Source organism: Prionailurus bengalensis, chromosome C2 (assembly GCF_016509475.1).
Source record: "Prionailurus bengalensis isolate Pbe53 chromosome C2, Fcat_Pben_1.1_paternal_pri, whole genome shotgun sequence".
Taxonomy (NCBI): Eukaryota; Metazoa; Chordata; class Mammalia; order Carnivora; family Felidae; genus Prionailurus; species Prionailurus bengalensis.
In genome coordinates this window covers 113,925,418-113,949,801 of record NC_057350.1, presented here as the reverse complement: position 1 = coordinate 113,949,801, position 24,384 = coordinate 113,925,418, and the positions used below count along the sequence as shown (strand labels likewise).

The following is a 24,384-nucleotide window of genomic DNA, read 5'->3' as shown; positions in this document are numbered from 1 at the left end:
GATCTAAATGAACTGAAGTACCCTTGTTCTCAGTTGTTCTGTTTCCTTTTTGGAATGGTGAGCAACCAAACTTTTAATAGTGAAACTGAACCATGTTCTTCCTTTTGAGAATGAGGTTGAGGTAACATGATATTTTGTGGAAGTTTATTCAGAGTGGAAATATACTTTTTTGTGGCTACCGTCCCTGTTTTGTTTTTGTTTTTAACATGAGTTCCATTTGAGTTTCTAGAAGTTACTTCTTTATCTGTTTCATTAAGGACAAATGTTTGTCAGAGTGTATTTTGTTAGTGTTCTGGGAAATTAGAGGTCATCACTAAACCAGTATTTCAGAAACCCAAGTAGGGACAAGTGTGGTGAAGTTACTTTTTCCTTACGTTGGTCATGGCAAGTACTTTTTAAGAAGTGACTGGTCACTTTACTGTTTACTTTAATGGATATTTTGTTGTTTAAAATAAAAAGCAAGGGGCACCTAGGTGGCTCCATCGGTTAAGTGTCCGACTTTGGCTGAAGTCACAATCCCCAGTTTGTGGGTTCGAGCCCCGCGTCAGGCTCTATGCTGACTGCTTGGAGCCTTGAGCCTGCTTCAGATTCTGTGTGTCTGTCTCTCTCTGCTCCTCCCCTGCTCACGCTCTGTCTCTATCTGTGTCTCACAAAAATAAATGTTACAAAAAAAATCAGAACAAAATTGCCGCACAAGTTGAGATAGAAAATTTTTATTGTAGTCAGCTCCTCCAGGCACACAAATCATGCCTTTGATCTTATCAAATACAAATATCAAGCAGTCTTTTGGTAGAAGTGTCATTTTTAATGCTTAACATTCTTAAATTTTCTTTTTTAAACATAGCACAGTAGCCCTTTGGAGCTAATAAGGAAGGGGAAAATGAATGTTGAGTAGGTAGTCACTGCCACAGCCAGACACGGGTCTGAGAGCTTATTTGCTCCAAAGAAATCCATGAGATCTTAGGAGAGTCCTCACTTTACAGGTGGGGAAACTAAGGCCTTGCCCAAAGCTGCACAGTTAGACTTCAGGGTCCTGGCCCTTCATGTGCTTCTTAAATGAAAATATTGGGCAACAGTGGTTACACAGTAGTCCGGCAGGTCCTTCCAGCTGTCCCCTGCCCCTCTGCCCCCCTCAGTGTTCCCAACTTTTTGAATTCAGGTGCTGCTGAATTTCAGAGTTTGCAACTGAGGATGTTCTCAACTCAAAGTAGTTTGCATCCCGAAGTATTTTTTTGATCTTTGGGCAAGGGGCTGTTCCTCAATTAAGAAATGCTGGTGATCAAGATATTTCTCCTTCAGGGTGTGGGGCTCTCTGTCTACCTTCTCTCTGGAGCCACTGTGCTTTAGGGTTGCATTTTGAAACTTTTTAAAAGTACATAGTTCCCTTTCCCAAAGGGGACATTTTTCCCCAAAAAAGTTCAGACTTTTTTCCCCCTGACTCTCACTGAGACTGGCATCTTCCAGTCTGAGAGTGATGAATGTGATTAGACAAGAGTACTTTATTTTTAAAATGTGTATTTATTTATTTTGAGAGAGAGCACAAACGTGTGCGTGAGCAGAGGAGGGGGAGTGAGTGAGTGAGAGAGAAGGAGAGAGAGAGAGAGAGAGAGAGGAGAGGAGGTAAGGAGAGGAGGTAAGGAGGGAGGGGATCCCAAACAGGGATCTTAAAAAGCTAACATGACCCGAGCCGAAATCAAGAGTAAGACACTTAACTGACTGAGCTCCCCAGGTGCTCAGGTGCCCCGATAAGAGTACTTTTAAAACCGAGGCATAGAATACAGAGCTTCTAACATGTGGCTGTTTCTGTATTACTTAAACTCTGTTTTCCGTCTTTAATGAAATAGTAAAAGCTGGAAATGTTTTAAAAGCAACAGTGTTTGAGGAATGTGAACTCAATTATAAGAATAGCTGATGGGAATATAAGCTGGTGCAGCCACTCTGGAAAAACAGTATGGAGGTTCCTCAAAAAACTAAAAATAGAACTACCCTACGCCCAGCAATTGCACTACTAGGCATTTATCCAAGGGATACAGGTGTGCTGTTTCAAAGGGACACATGCACCCCCATGTTTATAGCAGCACTATCAACAATAGCCAAAGTATGGAAAGAGCCCAAATGTCCATTGATGGATGAATGGAGAAAAAAGATTTGGTATGTGTGTGTGTGTACACACATACACATAATAGAGTGTATACACACACAATTGTGTGTATACACATACACACAATGGAGTATTACTCAGCAATCAAAAAGAATGAAGTCTTGCCATTTGCAACTGTGTGGATGGAACTGGTGGGTATTATGCTAAGTGAAATTAGTCAGAAAAATCATATGACTTCACCCATATGAGGACTTTAAGAGACAAAACAGATGAACATAAGGGAGGGGAAACAAAAATAGTATAAAAACAGGGAGGGGGACAAAACAGAAGAGACTCATAAATACTGAGAATAAACTGAGGGTTACAGGAGGGGTTGTGGGAGGGGGGATGGGCTAAATGGGTAAGGGGCACTAAGGAATCTACTCCTGAAATCATTGTTGCACTATATGCTAACTAACTTGGATGTAAATTTTAAAAAATAAAAAATAAAATTAAAAAAATGCAAAATAGGATTTTACATAGAAAAAAATGTGAAAGGATCTGAGTGTTCATAGAACAACATATGGATTAATATAGAAGAAAAAATATACATGATTCTTAACATGGTATTAAATCAGCTTTTAAAAAATCTAAAAAAAAAAGTAGCTGAGTATACTCATCCCCCTTGCCCGTCGTTTTGTTTTTCTCCCTTTTTATTGACTATACAGTGTTAATGGGTCAGCCTACAGTCCGTTTTATGTTTCACTTGTGAGGTCTAACTGGGAGATTTGATTCATGGATATGAAATAATTAATGAGGGGAAATCCCTAAGAAAGAACTTTTAAAGGTTATCTTGTTTCTTTTTAGTCACTGAAGTTCATTTTTTTCCCCCCTTAAGTGGTTATGGTCCATTTCTTAGGAAGTTGTGAGTAATGTTTTCAAAGCTCAGAATACATTTTACAAACTCTGTTGTTACTTTCCAAGAGAAGGTTCTCCTGGAGAAATTCTCCCTATCCCTTGCCATGCAAGTCTGTGCTTTTTGATCAAGTACTTAAGGAAAATTCCAACAAATATTTATTTATGTTAATATTTTTATTAAAAACTTGTTTAATGTTTATTTTTGAGAGACAGAGAGCACGAGCAGGGCAGGAGCAGAAAGGGAGAGAGACATGGAATCCGAAGCCAGGTCCAGGCTCTAAGCTGTCAGTACAGAGCCCGACGTGGGGCTCGAACTCAGGAGCTGTGAGATCATGACCTAAGCTGAAGTCGAACGCTTAACCAACTGAGCCACCCAGGAGACCCTCCAACAAACATTTACTGACTGCATGCTTCCCCCTTAGCTCCCATGCTAGAGAGTATTTGTTTAGAAGGTTACAGAGTAGAGAGGGTGATATGGAATATGCAGAGATCCTGCAGTGGTGCTGTTAGAACCCATAGGAGTCCAGGCAGTACAGTCCTGAGGTGAGGTAAAGAGATGCTTCTGAGGAGTGACGATGTGGTGTCAGGCATGGGGGTGGTACAGATGACTGAGATGTAGGCCGGTGTGTTAGCTGACTCTCGGGCAGTCTGGGTGCTTGGAGAACCTGAGGAGGATCCACGTTAGGAAAAGGCTGAGACCAAATCTTGGATCACTGTGGTTGATCTTGGGTGTTTCATTAACAGTGGAGAGCTCAGTAAATACGCTCAGTAAGTCTGAGGGCTTTGGATTCCTTAGGGTTAGGTGAGAAAGCAGAAGGCAAAAAACCAAGTAGGGGCTGGTTGTGGTCATTTTGAGTGAGAAGCAATGAGGAGCTGCAGTGAGATGGATGGGAAGGGATGGGAGCTTGGAACCATTGCAGAAGTATGGTGTGGGGCTGTGGTGTAGGGCTGGGAGGGGAACAGACTGCGGTTTCAGCTCTGGCTAGGGAAGTCTGAGGAGAGGGTCTGCTTTGATGTAGGTAGGAAGTAGAAAGGCGAGTTTGAGTGTTGGCTTACTATGTTTTTACTGCTACCTCATTATTTGATGAAGTATAGATTGCTCTTTATTTTACTCCTTCTCTTTTAGATATTAGATATTCTTCAGTGCTTCATCAGTCATCACCAGGACATTCTGCTTTTGCTTTTGTTTGTGTGCTCATTTGTTTTTTGGATTGCAAATATAAGTGAAATCATATGTTATTTGTCGTCTTGTCTGACTTCACTTAGCTTAATACTCCCTAGGTCTATACATGTTGTTGCAAATGGCAAACTATCATTCCTTTTTATGGCTAAGTAATACTCCATTGTATATATACGCCATGTCATCTTTATCCATTCATCTGTGGATGTATGCTTTGGTTGCTTTCATATATTGGCTAACGTAAATGATGCAGCAATAAATATAGGGTCTATATGCCTTTTCAGATTAGTTTTCATTTTCTTTGAGTAAGTTCTCAGTAGTGGTATTACTGGATCATACGGCATTTCTGTTTCTAATTTTTTAAAGGAAACTTGTACTGTTTTCACAGTGGCTGCACCAATTTCCGTTCCCACCAACAGTGCATGAGGATTCCTTTTTCGCCACATCTTTGCCAACACTTGTCATTTTCTTCTCTTTTTAAAAAAAGTTTATTTTGAGAGAGAGAGTGCAAGCAGGAGAGGAGCAGAGAGAGGAGGAGGGAGAGAATCCCAAGCAGGCTCTGCACTGTCAACATGGAACCCAATGTGGTGGCTCATTCCCACAACTCTGAGATCATTACCTGAACTGAAATCAGGAGTTGAATGCTTAACCGACTGTGCCAACAAGGTGTCCCTTCATTGTTCTTTTTTTTTTTTTTTTAATTAAAAAAATATTTTGTCTTTTGAGAGACATAGACAGAGCATGAGCAGGGGAGGGGCACAGAGAGAGAGAGTCACAGAATCCAAAGCAGGCTCCAGGCTCCGAGCTGTCAACACAAAGCCCGACGCAGGGCTCGAACTCATGAACTGTGAGATCATGACCTGAACTGAAGCCAGACACATAACTGACTGAGCCACCCAAGTGTCCCTCCTCCACCCCCCTTCGTTGTTCTTTTGATTTCATTCTTTTAATGAGCAGTGGTGTTGAGCATCTTTTTCACATGTCTGTTGGCCATCGTACGTCTTCTTTGGAAAAATGGGTATTCAGTCCATTTTTTAGTCGTGTTTTCTGGTGTTGGATTTTATAAATTCTTTATTTTGGATACAAATCCCTTTTTGGATATATTGTTTGCAAATATTTTCTTACACTCAGTAGATTGCCATTGGTTTTGTTGATGGTTTCTTTTGCTGTGCAGTAACCAGGGCACTCTGAATGTAATTTTATCAACACTTAAGGAGCCCTTATTTTGAATAATGTTGGTGGAAGTCCTGGTTTTCCTATTAAAAAATAGCATTTTCTATTTTATTCATCTAATTACTTTCATAGTATCAACCAGATAAGATACATTTGGCCATGGCATTGCAAGTTTTCTGTCTTTTGTTTTTTTATTAATAGTGGGATTGGTTTTTAAACTAGAAGGTGAATTTAATACGGAGTTGAAATTGGCCTTTCATTCAAAACACAATGAAGATTAACTTCTCATTTTAATTAGTAAATGTCAGAGAGTTAGTGGTCCTTCAGAAAGCTGTGGTGTAAAAAGTAGAATGTAGAGGCACATGGGTGGGTCAGTTGGTTAAGCGTCCAGCTTCAGGTCTTGAGTTTGAATCCCACATCAGGTTCACTGCTGTCAGCACAGAGCCTGCTTTGGATCCTCTGTCTCTTCTCTCTCTCTGCCCCTCCCCCACTTATGCTGGTTCTCTCTCTTTCTCTCTCTGTCAAAAATAAATGTTAAAAAAAGTAGAATGTAAATAATTAATAGCTTGAAAAAAGCTACTAGTTAAATGTAGAGAAGCTTTTAGTTTAGAAAAGGGATTGTCAAATTATGTTAAGTAGTGTGGAGTGTTGTCTGGGGATGATGAGAGCCATGTTTTGATATCCTTTTGTGTCAGAAGATGGAATATTGGGACGGTAAGCCCTTAGGACTTTACCAGGCGCTTTGGGTGGAGGTTTAGCAGTTCTCCAGTGACCTGGGATCTGGGAGAGAAGGAGGAAGGTGTATAATTCTGTGCTTCCCCTGATACGTGGGTTAGAGCTGGTGACATCTGGAGGTGGAGGTAGAACAAGATGGCCCTGGGTCCAGAGTCTCGCGTTTCGGGTCCCCCAAGCAGGGGGGCAATGTTTGGGAAGTGGGTTAGGATGGGTCATGAGGAGATCTTCATTTCGACCCTGAGAGAAGTCAGACTTAGACAAGGAGCACCTTCAAGAGGTAGCAAGTAGTCTCATGAACTTTGTCAACGAAAATACTTTTCATATATTTCATTGTTGTTGAGACGGGCCTATTTCTGTAATACTGCTTTTCACGCTTACACCCCAGTTTCTACTGGAGGTGGGAGATAGAAGTGGCGTGGCTTCCTATATTTCCTGTCAACTCTGAATCTTCTTTGGAGTGCACCTGGGCAACGGGGAACATTTTCCAGGTCTTTCTGTAGAGCAAGGCCTCAAGTGCTTAGGGGACCCAGGGCAGCTTATAAACTCAGGTGCCCGTGGTAGAAGAGAAGGCAACATACACTCGGTTTTCAGAAAAAGTAGAACTTGGAGAAAGCTGTGGATGATAGTGAGTTGAGAGCTGAGAGCTTGTGTGTCCCCAAGAAAGGCTTGTAACAGGTTCTTAGCTCCCGCGGATTGTTTCACCATGTTTTGAAGAGATACAAAGTCACAAAAGTTTTCATTGTTAGGGGAGCAATTAAAAAGAAAACACACCTGTGGATCGAATATGCTACCGCTGAAATCTAATAGAAAGGTGTTCAAAAGTGGCTCTTTGACTAAAAATCTCGCACTGAGAGGATTTCTCACATTTTAACCAAACTGCGGTTCCGTTGTGATGCATAATTGACACAGCTGCATGAAGTATTTTTTTAAACATAAAAGAAACCTTCGTGATAAGAACCAAGAAACAAAGAGAGCACGAGCACCTAAGATGACCCATGAAAGGTGCTCACTGAGATGCATGTGCCCTGGAATGCTTGTTTACAAAAGTCTGCCTGCCCCCAGTGGTGCTCACCTGTTAGTTATCTCCTCAGCCTCCAGACTCTGTTTTCCTGGCGGTGAAAGTGAGGCTTTTCCTTTGAGAAAGTCACTTTCTCCAGTTCTTGCTCATATGCTGTCACAGTGCCCGCTCTGCCCCTGATGGGAGGCTCAGACCATGACTGATAACCAGCCTGTGTGTCTGACCCCACTGTCTCCAGGTTGGGGTGGAACATGAGCCCGTATGACCCCCTGAGAGCAAGTACTAGATGTTGGTGGAAATTCTCTGGAGGGCTGGCTCTGAAGAGATGGTCTAGCAGTGCTTCTTTTATTTTACTACCACACACACACAGAAGAGCCCACAGCTTCCTATGAGTTGAGACTAACGCCATGGAAAGTGGCTGGAAAAATGGCATAAACCCAGCCTTGGTGACATCAGCAGAGGCCCCGCATCAGCCCTTAAATAAAACCATACCCGCAACTTTGGGACCTTTAGTCTGTCAGCCAGTGAATCTCTTTTTATTGCAGAAGTCCAATTTTATTTTTTTTTAAATCTTTTTTTTAACGTTTATTTATTTTTGAGACAGAGACAGAGCATGAACGGGCGAGGGTCAGAGAGAGGGAGACACAGAATCTGAAACAGGCTCCAGGCTCTGAGCTGTCAGCACAGAGCCCGACGCGGGGCTCGAACTCATGGACCGTGAGATCATGACCTGAGCCGAAGTCGGCCGCTTAACCGCAGAAGTCCAATTTTAGTTGTATTTTTATGTCACCTGCAAATGAAAAAAATTCTGAGTTGGCTTCACCTAGAAGATTAACTCAGAAATTTTAGAAAACACCCTTCCGCTAATTTCTGTTTCTGCTCGAGGATGACAGGAAAGTATGTGCCATTAGTTCTCCATTCTGTCCTTATTCCTCATGCTGCTACCTGTCTCCTTTGACTCTGGACAAGAAGAAGAAGAAAAAAGGATTTTTGTTAATACAGAAAATACCAAAGATACTATCATTCATAGCAGATCATCTCCCTAGAGTGACACGAGATTTCCTTTTGGGTAAACCACACTGTGAGGTGTGTGGGTGGGGGTGGGGAGAGAACTGGCGCAGCACCGCCGTCAGCGGTCACAGCTCTTACTACCTTTTGCTCATCAATTCTCTGCAAGATGCTAGTGACACGAGCATCACCATTTCCTGACAGGACATCCCCGCAAAAGAACCACGTTAACAAAGTGTGGCTTTCCTTTCCCATAAGGCCGCTTTTTAAAATAGTTTAACCTTTTCAGAGCACTGCTTCTACAATATGGTTAAATGTTGTTTTTACCTTCTCTGTGATGAATACGTATCTTAAACACTATTAGAAGCTAGCTACAGAAAAGAAACAAATTGTTCCATAGCATAATTAAAAAAAAAAAAATAGTACTGGTAATCTCAGGGAAGTGTCTGTGTTCATCCACTGTTGGTTGACTTTGCTTACCATGTTTTTTATTGTAATTCTGGACCCGATAAACAGTAACTGTTAAATCAATGGTGGCTTTACTGTATCCTTACCTGGCTTGCACGTTGTTTCCTGAAAAAGCTCGATTTCCACATTGCCCATCTACTTTAGCACAGTGGTTACAAAGGCAGTAATTACTTGGTGCTACTCAGTTTCTTCTTTGCTTTCATTTTCTCCGGTGGCCCAGTGGGGGGCATGGTAAAACCACCAGTGTTTACTAGTTTGTCCCGGCTTTTGGAAATTGTGAAGAATAAACACAGCCAGTTTCTTTGCAGATGTAGTTAGCCAAACATATATAGCGGGTTTAACTTTTCCAAGCATGTTTATCATAGGTTGGTGATTTTGTTCTCTTTAGAGGATATTTGACCCAGAGTTAGGAGCAGGGAGTTTTTATGAGGGTGGAAGGTGGACACAGAGAGTGAAAACCTTCCTAGTTCTTGAAGAATTTAAGAGGTACTTTCTGAGTTTTTCCTAAAATCTGAGGAGGTCCCAGAGCATATGAAATACTAATTTTGAAAAAGTGGCAAATAAAAGTTTAAATTCTCTATGTAACTGTCTTTGTAGTTTTTTTTTAACTTTTATTTTTTTAATATTTGTTTATTTTTGAGAGAGAGAGAGAGAGAGAGAGAGAGAGAGTGCAAGTGGGGGAGGGGAAGAGAGAGAGAGAGAGAGAGAGAGAGAGAGAGAGAGAGAGAGACACACAGATCTGAAGCAGGCTCCAGGCTCCGAGGTGTCATCACAGAGCCCGACGCGGGGCTTGAACTTAGGAACTGTGAGATCATGACCTGAGCCAAAGTCAGACGCTTAACCGACTGAGCCACCCAGGTGCCCCTGTCTTCCTTTCTTCATGTGTAATTGAGCATATTAAAGAAACCACCCATGTCTCGACTGTGAAATAATTTGGCATTGTTTTTTATACCTTAGGTTTTAAGGAAAAAATCCCGATACTATTGAAAATATTTTTATTAGTACATATACAGTAAAGCAAAAAAGTATATATACATGGCTTACAAAAATGTTTGAGAATAACATTTGGAAGATGGCCTGGATGTCTTCTAGGCAGTTAAGAGCAGAGAAAGAATTTAGTTTTGGTAACTCACAAGCCAGCAGCCATATCCCTTATCTACATACTTTAAATCCATCTCCTTTTCAGAAAATGTCACAAATTTTCATTTTATGTGTAATTTCTCACTCAAAATTACAAATTTTAGATTTTCCTTTTTTTCAAGTCCGGTTGCTTTCAAAGAAAACTGTTCCCCTGTCCCTCGATGTATGTGTGTATGTGCATGCTGTGTGTGTGTGTGTTTGTGTGTTTGTCCTGGGCATCATTTTTTTTTTTCCTCCATAGCATTCCATAGGGAAAGTTGCTGGCAACATATACCAATAGCCAGTTTCCTTCAATAGAGTCCACTTAAAAATATTTTAACACCAGAAATGCATGCTCAAGACGTAGCTTAATAAGTCTTGATACAAAACATTCAGAATGTATCTTATTATCATCTTCAAAATGTTATCAAAGTGTTACATTTTGTTTTTACTGCAAAGAACAGAATTTATGTCAACTTCCCTTTGAAATGCTAGGAGATAAATCAGGGAATTTCCTAAGTGAAATCAGAAAATTTGACTTTTTCACTCCAAACAGGTCTCCAGTTCTTTATCAAACTCTGCCTGCTTTTAGGTTGGTCTTTAGTAACCCTGGTGAAAAAAAAACACATAAGTTAAATTCTTGTATTTAGAGAAGGAACATGCCCCAGTGAATTGTCTTGATTGCTTCCTATTTTCTTTATGCTATTTAAACTTCTACATTAACTGTCGAGACGAGTGATTATACATTGAAAACTTGTGTTTTGATGGAATAAAATTGAACAATGCATGTATTACTTTTTTCTTTGCTGTTACAAAAGCAGTGGAACTTATATTTTGTTTTTATTATTATACTAAATTGAATAGTAATGCATAGAGATGATACTTAGTTGCATGGACATGTTTCTTTTGTATTCGTATGTAACTGAAGATTGCAAAATGTGTACATGGATTCTTTTTGAAAGGAGGTGGGAATTCACAGAGTGTCTGTGCTTTCATGCATTGTATTTCCTCTTTTGGTTTTAGAAGTTTCTGAGTCAGACTGAGCTTTTAATGGGATGTGCAGTTTCTTACATAAGATTTCTCTAAACGGCTGGCATAGAAAGAAATAAATAATAGGGTCTAGGCATACATTTGCAGCTGACAGTACTAGAGTGAATTCTTTTACGTAGAGCAAAATTTCTTTTGACCGGCAGCTGTAATGAGCTTCTGTCTGGCTCTGCGTGTAGGGGATTCTGGCAATGTGGTAAGGCACAAAACAGACAAAAAATACGAACATGATGCTGAATATATTGCGGCTAGATTTCTTCTTGACCGAAATGGAATTCCTTCTGGATTTCAGGTGGGACTTAAAGATTTTCCTCGTGATAGCAGTGTAGAAAACGACCAACAAAAGAAACACAATCCAGAAGATGCCCACAAAGATGTAGTTTGATGCCTTGTGCCACTTAAGTCCCAGTTCGTTTTTAAGCTCTACACATTTTATACGCGTAGCCTTCCCGTACCTCGCTTTCTGGTTGGTCAGGATAATGTTGGGGACAGCCAGAAGGAGCATGAGCACCCACACCGTGACTGACAGAAGTTTGCTGTAATTTACTGAATGGATGAAAGAAGTCAAAAGAGGCTTTACAATTTTATAATACCTGTCAAAGCTGATGAGCCCAAAGAACACGATGCTGACATACATGTTGACGTAGAACAGCACAGCTGAGACCCTGCACACGAACACGTTTATCTGCCAGGGTCCCAGGCCTGAATCCCCAAGAATCTTGAAGGGAAAAGTCAGGCTCATCAGAAAGTCAGCCACAACAATGTTCTTGAGATAGACGATGAAACTCTTGGAGCTGGACACGTAAAAGAATATCCATGCAGAGACACCATTGAGCAGGATCCCCGCGACAAAGACCGCCAAGTATAGCACGGGAATGATACTCTGAGTTATGAGGGTGTTCCGGGAGCAGGCCTCGTTCGGAGGTTGTGTGGTGGTGGAATTTATCATTCTGTAACTTCTGCAGGGGAGGCCTGGAAAGCAATGTGAAGTAGTCACTCAGAAGGGACTTACAGCATCTAATAAATAATTTGCCAAATAATAAAGGCCAGCGGATATAGTCAAACCTGTTGTGTTCTTGAAATTAAGTGTTAGCTCTGCATCAGACACGCCTTCCTCATTCCCTCCTTCCCTTCTTCTCTACTTTCCTTTTAGAAAGGGAAGACTAGAGTATACAGATGACAGGAAAGAAAAATGGGAGAAGCAGGACAGTCTGAGAACTGTAGGTAATGGGATCAGCGTTCCCCCAAAATGGTAAAAGTTCCTTTTAAAACTCCAAAGTTCGAGGAAGTACTCATTTAAATAAAGGCTCAAAAAATAACAAAACTGAGGCGCCTGGACGGTTCAGTAGGATAAGCATCCAGCTTTGGCCCAGGTCATGATCTTTTCGAGCCCCGCATCGGGCTCTGTGCTGATGGCTCAGAGCCTGGAGCCTGCTTTGGATTCTGTGCCTCCCTCTCTCTTTGCTCCTCCCCCACTTGCATTCTGTCTCTGTCTCTCTCCCTCTCCTTCTCTCTTAAAAGTAAATAAACATTAAAAAAATTAAAGTAACAAAACTGTAAAGACAGAGAATGTTTCATTTTTTTCCTTTACTTCCTTCCCTTCCCTTCCCTCCCCTCCCCTCCCCTCCCCTCCCCTCCCCTCCTTACACACCCTGCATGGAACCCAACATGGGGCTTGAACTCCAAATTTTTGTGCGATCAAAAATTCCAAAAAAAAAAAAAATGCCGAGTCCATTCTACATATGTATCAACATCCTGCTGGAAACTGTTCTGTGGTCATTCTTTGGCCTCAGGATAAAGTCCTAACTCTTTCATGCTGACCGACTGAAGTCCCTTCTTGGTCTCACCTCGGCTTCCTCCACTCTCAGCCATGAGTTCCATGATTTCTTTGACCTTGGACCTTTGCACAAACTTTCATTTCTGTGGAAAACCTTCCATGTTTTCTTCTCTTCATCTCTGCAGCTAGGCTTGGATGTCACTTTCTTTAGAAAACGTTGTCTTCCTATGCTTTGGTTAGAGTGGGTTATACTCCTTTTGTATGTGTGCTCCTAGCTCTGTGGCTTTCTCCCATCTCAACACTGATTTCTCCATCTGTTTCTTTCTTTCTTCTGTTACAGTAAGCCCCTTCATAGGGAGATCGTGTTATTTTTTTTTACCGTTGTTCCTAGCATTATATTTAGGACATTAGATAGTTAAAATATTTGTGAAATGAAAGAACATGCAGTCTGGGAATTGAAGACATGAATCCCTACTCTTAAGAAATGTACAGGTAGTCAGGGATCATGGGAAAGAATGATTGTGGAGGATGATGGGTCCCTTGATATCAGAGAATGTATCTTGTTCATCTTTGTATTCCTGGAGCCAAGTACAGTGTTTCAAACACAGTGAGTGAAGAGTGTTGTCAGTAAAATTAAGGAAGTGTGAGAAAGTCAAATTTGGAGATGTGGAATATGAAATTCAGTCACATTCCAAATAAAACAGTCGTATATGCAAACTTTGTGTACTACTTCTCACACAAGAACACCTTGCTTCTGTGTGCTCTTACTTCATGCATGCCACCCTTGGCTCTGATCATAATAGTTTGTAGTCCTATGCTTCCCGTCAGTCTTCTGTAGCCTGTTTTGAATTTTAGATAGTAAGCAAAGGGGCCACATTTTCTATTTTTAAATGTCCACTGTGGCAAGGAGTTTGTCTACTAAATAGTTTGTCTTGTCTCCTGATAGCCTGATGCCATGGGTCCAGAACTGTGTTCTTAGAATCCTGAATGTGTTGAGAATCTGAGCATATTATGCCCTTGTGTTGTACATCATTGTCTCCTGCACCCCTCGTCACTTCGAGGTTGATGGAAGAGTATGACTGACCCAGATAGACTTCTAGAGCAAGGAAGGCTTCTGAAAGCGAGTGAATACTTAAGACTTGCTTGGGTCTTTCCCTGCAGACACCTTCTTCCTATTCTGGCCTGTTTTGAAGGAATCACAGGTAAGAGTCTTTGTTTTAGGATGGAAAGATTTGACATGTGATGGTTGGGGGAAAACACTATCACTGTTGCCTGCATTGTTACTAGTTAGACACAGTAGAGACAAAGGGACACTCCACATGAGTAATGAGCCGAAAGTAAACCCAAGATAATCGAAGCTCTTAAATATTTTTCTTTAGCAGCAGTGTTTTTCTTAGGGCATTGTGTTCTCCAGCTGAATGTTTTACTGTTTTTGGTCTCAGCCAGGCTTCTGTACAGTGATAGATTGAAAGATGTGTGAAAATAGAGCTATCTGAGGCATCTACAGGAAGTGAGGACAATTACATGCTGAGCCCAAAAGATAGGAATATGTGTTGGATGAAAACAGGACAAGATCATAACAGGGACCTGTATCAATTTGACCTTTTAACATCTGTCCAATCTCCTCTCCTTCTCTTTAGTGTAGAGATGATTTAGTGTGTTGATGATGGGACCTACCGAAACTTCAAATCATTTCATAAATGGAGGAAATAGTCATATATAGATGCTGATTTTATACAATGATGCAAAAGTAAGAACCAAGTGAATCAAAAAGAAAACAAAGAATGTCTTGGTGTAGCCCACCTACTCTTCCTTTCCTGTCCCAGGCTCTTGGAAGGTTCACTATTTCTAAGCAGCTTGTCGCAGCCTGTTAAAGATGAGAGATCTGCAAAGGAAGAACAAAGGGGGAAAGGATGGTGATTAGCCAAGAAGTGGGTGCTCTAGTGAGCCAGTTTGTGGAGGTGCAGCCAGCCTTGCGCCTGGCTGGAGTTACTTTTGAGTTTTATCTCGAATTTCTGTACTGAAAGCTTCAAGAACGTAAGCACTGCTCCCTAAATTCTTGAGACTACGTTGAAGAAAGATTTCTATATGTGGTAGAACTTTTCAAGAAGGGACCCTTAAGAGTATGTCTTCAGCTTCTCGTAGGTAAGGCTCTTCCTTGGCTCACAAATCCAGGTAAAGGACCATGAAATGGAATGAAATGTTTTAGTTTATATCATCACTTGGGTCTTTGGTAACATAATTAAAGAACATGGAGGAATGGGATTTATGAGACCAAAAGATAGCTATTAATGTGTAATAATAGCACATGAATTGCTTTTTCTCCATTTTTCTGCACAGCTAGAATGTCAAGTGCCACAAATTCATTCTAATTTAAAGTGAGTGCCCTTGTTCCTTAGTGCAATGTAGGGTCTGAGGATTGTGGTACTTTAAGTATTTTCAAAGTGCAGAGAATTACATTTAACCTTTGGGCTCTCTCTTTGGGCGGAATTTAGTCGATACAGGCCATACAAAGTAATGCTCACTCCAGAAACATGCACCTTAATAAAAACATGCTTAATCGGCCTGAGGTTCATTACTCCTCTATTGTGTACCTATACACCTTGACCCATATCTCTCTTACATACGGACCACCCTCCTAATTATGTGCCATAATTCTTCTTTTTCTGGAGAAGAGGAATCATTCATAATTTGTGTGAAATTAACAAACTTGTGGATAATACTAGAGAATTTTTTCAGTTACCTTAAAATTCTTTTTGGCGTGGTGGGGGCGCTGGTAGAATAGGAGGCTTCCTGTCAATGAAGCAGTGTAGTCCAGTGTGTGCTTGTCATCTTGAAGTGGCCAAGGTGTTCCTTCCCTAATGATCCTGTATGGTGAGAGAAAAATGGAGAATTAATTGAGTGAATACCAAAGTGTTTTTATTAGAGAAGTACGTATGGTAGCAATGTACTTTTTAAAATTCAGCTTGGATAATTACGAAATATTACAACGTGTGTATTTCTTGTGCTGTATAGGTCTTGGTTGTCAGTGTTGACGAATATTGGTATGAACTTTTGGGGAAAACTTACTCTTGAGAGTGTTGGATAGACAGTGTTCTTAGTTACTGGTTACCCCCCCGCTTCCCCCGCCCATGGACACAGATGCTCAAATCAGTTCATCAGATTCCTGAAGGTAATAATTGATTATTTTAGCTGGGATATCAAGGCAGTATTTTCTTTGTTCTTCTCTTCTCTTTTCTTTCCTTCCTTCCTTCCTTCCTTCCTTCCTTCCTTCCTTCCTTCCTTCCTTCCTTCCTTCCGTCTTTTTCTTTCACCTTTGCACTACTGATACTTTGGCCAGATAATTATCTGTCGTGAAGTATTGTCTTCTGCATTGCAGGGTGTTTAGTACCTTCCCTGGTTTCTATTTACCAGATGCCAGTAACACTGGTCCCCCCCCCCCCACCCCCCCCAGGTCACAACAAAAATGTCTCCAGACATTGCCAATGTCCTGGGAGGCCCAGTATGCCCTGGTTGAATAGCTACTGGTCTAATGAGACTGATGTGTGGACTTTGCAGATATAACACCTGAAAGCCGTGTTGTCCAATAGGCCGAGAATAAGTTTGGCAGCATGGTGGTTAGATTTGGTTCCTCCTTGGTCTGTGTTACCACCGTCCTGATTTCTCTAAACAAGTACCTCTCAAACTCAAGTGTACGTGCATGTCATTTGGAGATCATGCTAAAGTGAAGGCTCCGATTCCGTAGGTCTGAGGTTGGGTGTGATGCTGATGCTGCTAGGACAGTGATTACTCTTTGAGGAGCAGACACTTTTGAGAGCCCTGTACGTAGGAGACATTTAGTAAATATTTGGTGAGGAGGGTTAAAAATTTGGTTTTCTTGGCTGTAGTTGGGACTCTAGATAGGAAAAAAGTTGATTTTAGGTAACCCTGAAACCTAAGATCTTCTTCGAGTTTATCTCTTACAGATTTCATCACAAATAATCTGATCCTATGTAGTCTCCTGGAAATTTAAATAGCTATTTTATAGAAATCTATTTGAGAACAATGATAAAGAGCACCTTATATTTATCTCGAATATCCCTAAAAGGTCATGAAGCTTCCTTTAGAAGCAAAACAGAGATTAAGCTCTGTGGAGTCATATTGTATGTGATCCATGGCCTGGTTGGGAATGATACATTCTTTTTGTGTTTTTTTTGAACATTTAAAAAAATGTTTGCTTATTTAGTTTGTGAGAGGCAGAGAGAATCCCATGCAGGCTCTGTGTGGTGAGCTTAGAGCCCCGGGAGTGATATATTTGCACGTGAGGACAAGGCTTACTCCTGAGGAGGGTTGGAGGAGCAAGGGAGGGCTCAGGGTAGTTGGGGTTTAGTTGTGTTCATGGTATTTCATCTCTTAAACTCGGAAACAACATATGTACATATTACTATCCATTAACACTGGGCAGCTGGGCGCATTGGTGTCACCAACATTGGTTTGCGTATTTTTATTTTTGTATATTTAAAATATCTTATTGTTAGAAAATGTATATGGAGAATGGATTGCTTTCAAATTACTGTTTTATCAGCACGCGCTTACTCACCTATGAGGCACATCATCCTTGTCTTATTTGTTCGATTCTTACCAAGTAACAATCTGATTATTTCCTTCCCCCTCCTTCCTGTCCAACATCAAGAGATTGAAACCCAGAGTGTCCCACATATTTTCCTATGACAAAAATTTTGTTTTCTCAATGATGCCTATGTCAATAGAAATAATATAGATGCGTGTAATCATTGTGTACATTTCTAAACTTACTAAAGCCATTTTCTTATGACTGCAGCTTTTATCTCCTTTGCCATAATGTGTAACTCCTTTTCCCCACACCTTTTTGGTGCCAGTATGTCGTATCCTAGATGGTTTCCAAAGACGTTAGAGAGGGTTGAATAGAAAGGGGATTTATGAATGTCTGCGTATTCAGTCTTGCAGTCATGTTTTGTAGGTTTTGTGTTATTAAATACTTTGTAAGATATTTTGTATTTAAAAAATATTTTCTATTCAATTGTATTCTGTCATCAGGCTTCTGGCCTTTCTTATTGCATGGTTGGTTGGATATTTTCGAATGTCTTCCACCTTGATTCTGGTCCTGCTTCTCTCTCCAACATTGGATAATTGTTGATTCCTAGGGATGGGTAAACAGTGTCCTCTGTTTCTAGGTCTTAGATGTGTTTGGGAGGACATCATTATAAGCATGCCAGTTTATTTCATAGAAGTTACTGTTTTTCCTCTGTAACTGACTGTCCCCCACCTTCTTAGAAACCCATTTATTTTCTTCCTTCCTTCCTTCCTTCCTCCCTCCCTCCCTCCCCTCTCCTTCCCTCACTTCCCCTTCCCTTTCCTTCCTTTCTTTCCTTTCTTTTTAATGTTTGTTTATATTTGAGAGGGAGGGAGGGATGGAGGGAGGGAGGGAGAGAGACAGAGAGAGAGAAAGAGAAAGAGAACAAGCAGGGGAGGGGCAGAGAGAGGGGAACAGAGGATCAGAAGTGGGTTCTCGCTGACAGCAGAGAACCCTATGCGGGGCTTGAATTTGCAAACTGAAAGATCATGAGCTGAGCTGAAGTTGGATGCTTAACTGACTGAGCTACCCAGGCAACCCAGAAACCCATTTTCTATTGGGCTCTCTGTCAGACTCTAACAGTAGTTGTCCCACCCTTTTGCTCTCCCCATGCCTCTTTCTGGCCTGTGCTCTCTCTAGGCTCAGCCAGTGGGAATCTCACTTTATTCTTCACCCGAAAGTATGAACCTCCCTTGTGGTTTTTTTTATGTCACTAAAGATTTAATGTTCGACACTTGCCAACCTTCTCATAGGCTGCCAGAGATCTCATCTCTAAGTTTATTGTTCTTTTGTCAGTTGTCTTATATCCTGATCTCTCTGCAGTAGTTAATGGTATTGATTTTCTCCTTGTTGAAATCTTTTCTTCTTATGGTACATTGTAGCCTTGGGCTCCTGTGTATTCCCAGTGGTCCTTCCTTTGCAATAGTTCTTCCTTTGCCAAGACCTTTTATTGATGTGCTCACTAAATCCATCAGACCGTATTTGCCAGGCATTGTGGAGATATATCAGCCACAGGGAACTCTCAGAAATGTCCCAGCCTAGGGTGTGGGGGCCTGAGCAGAGTGGTGCTTCAGGATACAACAAGGGGTTATTCCTGAAGGAGGAGGCACAAGAACAGAGTGAGCAGTGAGCAACTATCACCTTCAGGAATGGTGGTATCAAGGCAACCTTCTTGGATCAAGTGATAATAAAGGTTGATAAATCGCTTGACTTTAGCCAGACACAGAAGGAGAGGGGGAGAGTTTTAGGCAGAGAGAGCTACTAGATATATGCACCAAGGTACATGAGACAACAGCATAGTTGGGGGAGGGGGTGGCTAGGAGATACGGCTTGCACAAATCGGTTAACGTAATAGAGCCTTGTCAGTGAGTTACTATTATTGCCATTTTACAAATGAGGAAAATAATGCTTAAAATGGTTCATTAATTCATCAAAGGTGATTTGGGTGGCTAACATGGGGCCAGACAGTATTCTATCGTGTGTCTGTTCTCCGCTATACTTGAGTGAATGTGGGGGCTCCGTGTTTTGTGGTATTTGAGCATGAGCATGTGTACAGCTCTTCAGCATTTCTCTGAAGTCTTGTCTTCTTTTTCTTAATTGAAGTATAGTTGATACACAATGTTGCATTAGTTTCAGGTATACAACATGATGATTCAGCATCTATGTTATGCTGTGCTGGCTCAAAGTGTAGCTACCATCTGTCACCATAGAATACTATTACAATATTATTAACTATATTCCCTATGCTGTACCTTTCCTCCTCATGAATTCTGCATTCCGTACCTGGAATTCGGTACCTCCCACTCCCCTTCACCTATTTTGTTCATCCCCTCATGGTCCTCTCCTTTGGTAGCCATACCTCTTTGTATTTATGGATCTGTCTCCTTTTTTGGTATGTTTTTATTATTAATACTTTTACCAGTCCACGTACAAGTGAAATGCTATGGTATTTATCTTTCTCTAACTTACTTCGCTTAGCTTAGTAGCCGCTAGGTTCATACGTGTTGTCACAAATGGCAAGATCTCATTTTTTTTTTATGGCTGAGTGCACACAAACGCCACATCTTTACCCATTCATTGTTCAGTAGACACTTGTGTTGCTTCCATATCTTGGCTATTGCAATAATGCTGCAGTAAACATGAGGGGGGGGGCATGTATCTTTCCAGATAAGTGTTTTCATTTTCTTTGGTTAAATACGCAGTAGTGGAATTACTGGATCATACGGTTTTTCTATTTTTAAATTTTGAGCAGCCTCCAAAAAATTTTCCCCAGTGGCAGCTTACATTCCACAGTACAAATGCACATTCCTACCTGTAGTACACAAGGGTTTCTTTTTTCCCACGTCCTCTCTAACACTTGTTATTTCTTTTCGACACTACCCATTCTGACAGGTGTAAGGTGATAACTCATTGTGCTTTTGATTTGCATTTCCCTGATGATGAGTGATGTTGAGCATCTTTTCATGTATCTGTTGGCCATCTTGTATGTCTTCTTTGGGAAAATCCTCTGGCCATTTTTTAAATTATTTTGTTTTGGTTTTGAATTGTATACATCTTATATCATACTGGATATTAACCCCTTTTGGATATATCATTTGGAAATATCTCCTCCTGTTCAGTAGGTTGCCTTTTCATTTTTCTGATGGTTTCATTTCCTGTGTGAAAGCTTTTTGTTTTGGTGTAGTCCTGGTAATTGACTGTTGCTTTTGCTTCCCTTGACTGAAGAGACGTATCTAGAAACATTTTGCTAAGGCTGATATCCAAGAGATTATTGCCTATGTTTTCTTTTAGGACTTTAATGGTTTCAGGTTTCATGTTTAGGTGTCATTTTGACTTTAATTTTATGTGTGGTATAAGAAAGTGGTCCAGTTTCATTTTTCTGCATGTAGCTGTCCAGTGTTCCCAGCACCATTTATTGATGAGACACCCCCCCCCCCCCCCCCGCATATATTCTTGCCTCCTTTGTCATACATAGATTAATTGACCACAAAAGTGTGGGTTTATTTCTGGGCTCTCTATTCTGTTCCATTGATCTATAATGTCTCTTTTTTGTGTGTGTCAGGACCATAATGTTTTGATTATTATAGCTTTGTAGCCTATCTTGAAATTTGGGACTGTGTTACCTCCAACTATGTTTTTCTTTCTCAAGATTGCTTTGGCTATTCAGGATCTTTTGAGATTCCATACAAATTTTAGCATTATTCTACTTTTGTGAAAAATACTATTTGCTTTTTGATAAGGATTATATTGAATGTGTAGTTTGCTTTGTGTAATGTGGACATTTAACAATATCGTTCCATTGAGCATGGTATACCTTTCCATTTGTGTTATCTTTGATTTCTTCCATCAGTGTTTTACAGTTTTCAGTGTACAAGTCTCTCACTTCCTTGGTGGAATTTATTCCTGGGTATTTTTTCTTTTTGGTGCAATTGTAAATAGAACTGTTTTCTTAATTTCTCCTTCTTCTACTTCATTATTCGTGTATAGGAATACAATAGATATCTGCATGTTAATTTTTTACTCTGCAACTTTACCGAATTCATTTATTCTCATATATATTTGTGTGTGTGTGTGTGTGTGTGTGTGTGTATTTTGGTGGAATCTTTAGGGTTTTCTGTGTATAGCATCATGTCATCTGCCAATATATTTGTGTGTGTGTGTGTGTGTGTGTGTGTATTTTGGTGGAATCTTTAGGGTTTTCTATGTATAGCATCATGTCATCTGCCAATAGTGACAGTTTTGCTACTTCTTTACCAAATTGAATGTCTTTTAATTCTTTTTCTTGTCCAGTTGCTCTGGCTAACACGTCCAGTACTATATTGAATAAAAGTGGTGAGAGAGACATCCTTGTCTTGTTCCTGACCTTAGGGGAAGAACTTTAATTTTTTTCTCATTAATTATGATGTTAGTTGTGGGTTTCTGGAGTCTTTTTTTTTTTTAAGTTTATTTACTTATTGAGACAGAGAGAGAGAGAGAATGAGAGGGGAGACAGACAGAGAGAGACAGAGACAGAATCTGAAGCAGGCTCCAGGCTCTGAGCTGTCAGCACAGAGCCTGACGTGGAGTTTGAACTCACAAACCGTGAGATCATGACTTGAGCTGAAGTGAGATTCTCAACTGACTGAGCCACCCAGACACCCCAGGAGTCTTGTCTTTAGGAATCACTCAGCCAGCATTTTTTTGAGGGCCGGTTCTCTTGTGTGTGAGTCTGCAAGTATGCATGTCCTTTGTTTTATCTAGATTTTGAAGGTCTGCAAGGTGTGCATATCTTCAGTTTTTCCAATTAGACTCCAGGTACCACAGCATGGAGAAACCTCCATTTTCTTGGCCAGTTTTTGAAAGTGTTGACAAATGAATGGGTTGGTGACTTCTGACTCAGTTTTCTATCTTCTGCATTGATGTGCCAGGGGAGGTATAGAATTGGAGCATTCATTACAGTGATTAAAACAAGGACACTAACCAGTAAGTGCTAAGGACTGTGCTGCTGGGGGAGACCCAGGACTGCTGTGTATGGTTTGGATGCCACAAAAGGACTCCCTGGGGTCTCTGGCTTTGCTTGTTCCTGTTTGTCACCTTTAGCTAGTTTTCTCTTGTAGTAGATATGAGGTCTTGATTAGATCTGACTTGATCCTCCTAACTCCTGACACTATGGCCCATTGACTTCACCTTCAGTTAGAGTCTTGGTGAATGAGAAACATGCTTTAGTTTAACTTCTAATTGGGTGAATGCTGAGGTTACATACCTCCAATGAGGAACAGTGCTAATTAGTTTTCACATTAGAAGTGGCTGTCTGCGCTTCTTGGGCTGAATTGCACACCTGAGAACTTCCAGTACTTGAGCTCAGTTTTATCTTAACTGCTAGGCTTTCTTCCTGGGCCTCCCTATTCACAGACTCACACTCATGAGAATCAAAGATCTGTGTTTCTGCTGCAAAGAGACCCCGTCTTCAATTATGTATGATAATTTGACAGTGGGTTAGTATGGACAGTAAACTGATAATGTTCAAACCTAGTTTTTACTGTTTATTCTAACCACTTCTCTTAAAATACTTTTAGCAGAGCTAGTAGCAAAGTGTATGCCTGGCACACCTAAGAGCTCAGAGGTGTGTCTGCATATCTTATCTGATTACGGGAGGTGGTGGACAGTGAGGTGTAGCACAGGTGCCAAAGGTCTGGGGCCATGAAAATGGCCAACTGTCAACTAGCCTCTGGATTGTCAGGATGGATTAGTGAGGAGTTTTCACCTACACTTTTTGGCATAGCCTAAGGATTTTCAACCTTGGCACTATTGACTTTTTTTTCTTTTTTTTTTTTTTTTGAATTCCAGCCCTTTGTAGGTAGGCTGTCTTTTGCATTACAAAGTTTTTAGCTGCATCTCTGGCCTCTATCCACTAGGTGCCAGTAGCACCCCATGATTTATGACAACAACAACAAAAAGTGTGCAGACATTTCTAAATGTTCCTAAGTTGAAAATCACTGGAATAGCCTCTAAGTGGTAGGTATATTTGATATCATTTTGATATACAGAGAGAATTTAGTCACTCTCTCTTTGGTGCTGTCTTAACACTTACAGTCTTAACTCTATGTTGAGTAGCTCATCAACGGTAGGTAATTCAAATCCTTAGGTCTCAGAATGTGAAGTGGACTGTCTTGTCTGCACTGGTGGGGCAACAGGCAGACAGTGCAGTATCATGATTAAAAGCATGCCTGTTGGATGTAGTGGACCTTGGTTAGAAATGCGGCTTGATTATTTAATAGCCATGGGTTACTAAGTACCTCCGTGTTTCTGTCTTTACTTCTCTTAAAATGGGGGGGTAGTGGTTGCTGCCTCATAGGGTTCCTGTTCCTCTAAGAATCAAATAACCTGGTGCTTGGTAGTGTGTGACTCAGAGGGAACAGTGGGGGTTCAGGGAGTGACTCAGCTGACAGCGGAATAATCCCATGTCCCTGGGACTTTCAGTCTGCCCAGGACTTCCCCTGGGTCAGGCATCTACACGGTTCCCCCTGCTTTCTCATGTTCACTTTCAGCTGATGCTCTGCACCTGAATGAGAGCTATAGGAGGCACTGTAGATTGTTTGCTAAGTGCTCTGAACCTCCTTGGGTATCTGGCTCAAAAGTGCTTGTGTTGGGGAGGATGGGGGGAAGGCTGTGCTTCCAATGGTCCCCCTATTGTCCTCACAGGAAGTGGCATTTGGCAATAGGGAATGAGGGAAGCCCAAATATTTCATGGTCTTACTGAGCAATCAATCCCCAGAAGCCTGAATCTTTGATGAAAGTGGCATAAAGCTATGAAATTTTGGTCTTGCTAATTTTGGGAAATGATTCCTTTCTAGGTCTGGAATTAGGTTGAGCTACTTGGATTCCTGACTTTTTTCCAGCCTGTTCTGCCGCATTGTTTTTGTTTTTGTTTTTGTTTTTTTAAACTGTGAGGCTCTATTCCCCAGGGCCAGGCAAGGAAATGAATCTTTGACCTCCTTTTGCCTCGCTGAGATGATGTTTGCATTTCTCAGTTAGGCATGCAGTACTCAGATGTTCAGATCTTGGGGCTCAGGGCATTAATGCGTATCCCTTTGCTATGGGAATGGGGAACAGGTTTTCATTTCTGGGAACCCCCCACTTTTAACTACTTAGTTAAATATCAACCACCTGCAGGTTTGTTCAAGAATCAGCCTCACATAGCCCAAGAAGAAGGATATCCAGGACTTTGGGTGGGAGTGCGAATACTGCAGAAGAGTGATACATGCATTTGAAAACCTAACGTTTGATCTAC

At 41.0% G+C, this 24,384-nt stretch overlaps 2 protein-coding genes across 10 annotated transcripts in view; one reads left to right on the top strand and one right to left on the bottom strand.

Annotated features, from left to right (window-relative positions):
- MED12L (mediator complex subunit 12L) overlaps positions 1 to 24,384 on the top strand; it is a 338,137-nt gene that overhangs the window by 117,840 nt on the left and 195,913 nt on the right. The window lies entirely within an intron of this gene.
- Positions 9,562 to 24,384, bottom strand: part of P2RY14 (purinergic receptor P2Y14) — a 57,105-nt gene continuing 42,282 nt past the window's right edge. For 3 of the 4 annotated variants that reach the window (XM_043595124.1, XM_043595125.1, XM_043595123.1), the window contains 2 exons: positions 15,267 to 15,390; positions 9,562 to 11,718 (listed from right to left, as the gene is read on the bottom strand). In XM_043595124.1, coding sequence (XP_043451059.1) covers positions 10,673 to 11,695 — 1,023 coding nt within the window. In that variant the 5' untranslated portion in view covers positions 11,696 to 11,718; positions 15,267 to 15,390 and the 3' untranslated portion in view covers positions 9,562 to 10,672. Of the gene's footprint in view, positions 11,719 to 11,811; positions 12,134 to 15,266; positions 15,391 to 24,384 lie in introns of those variants that run through there. The other variant, XM_043595126.1, reaches the window with a different exon arrangement.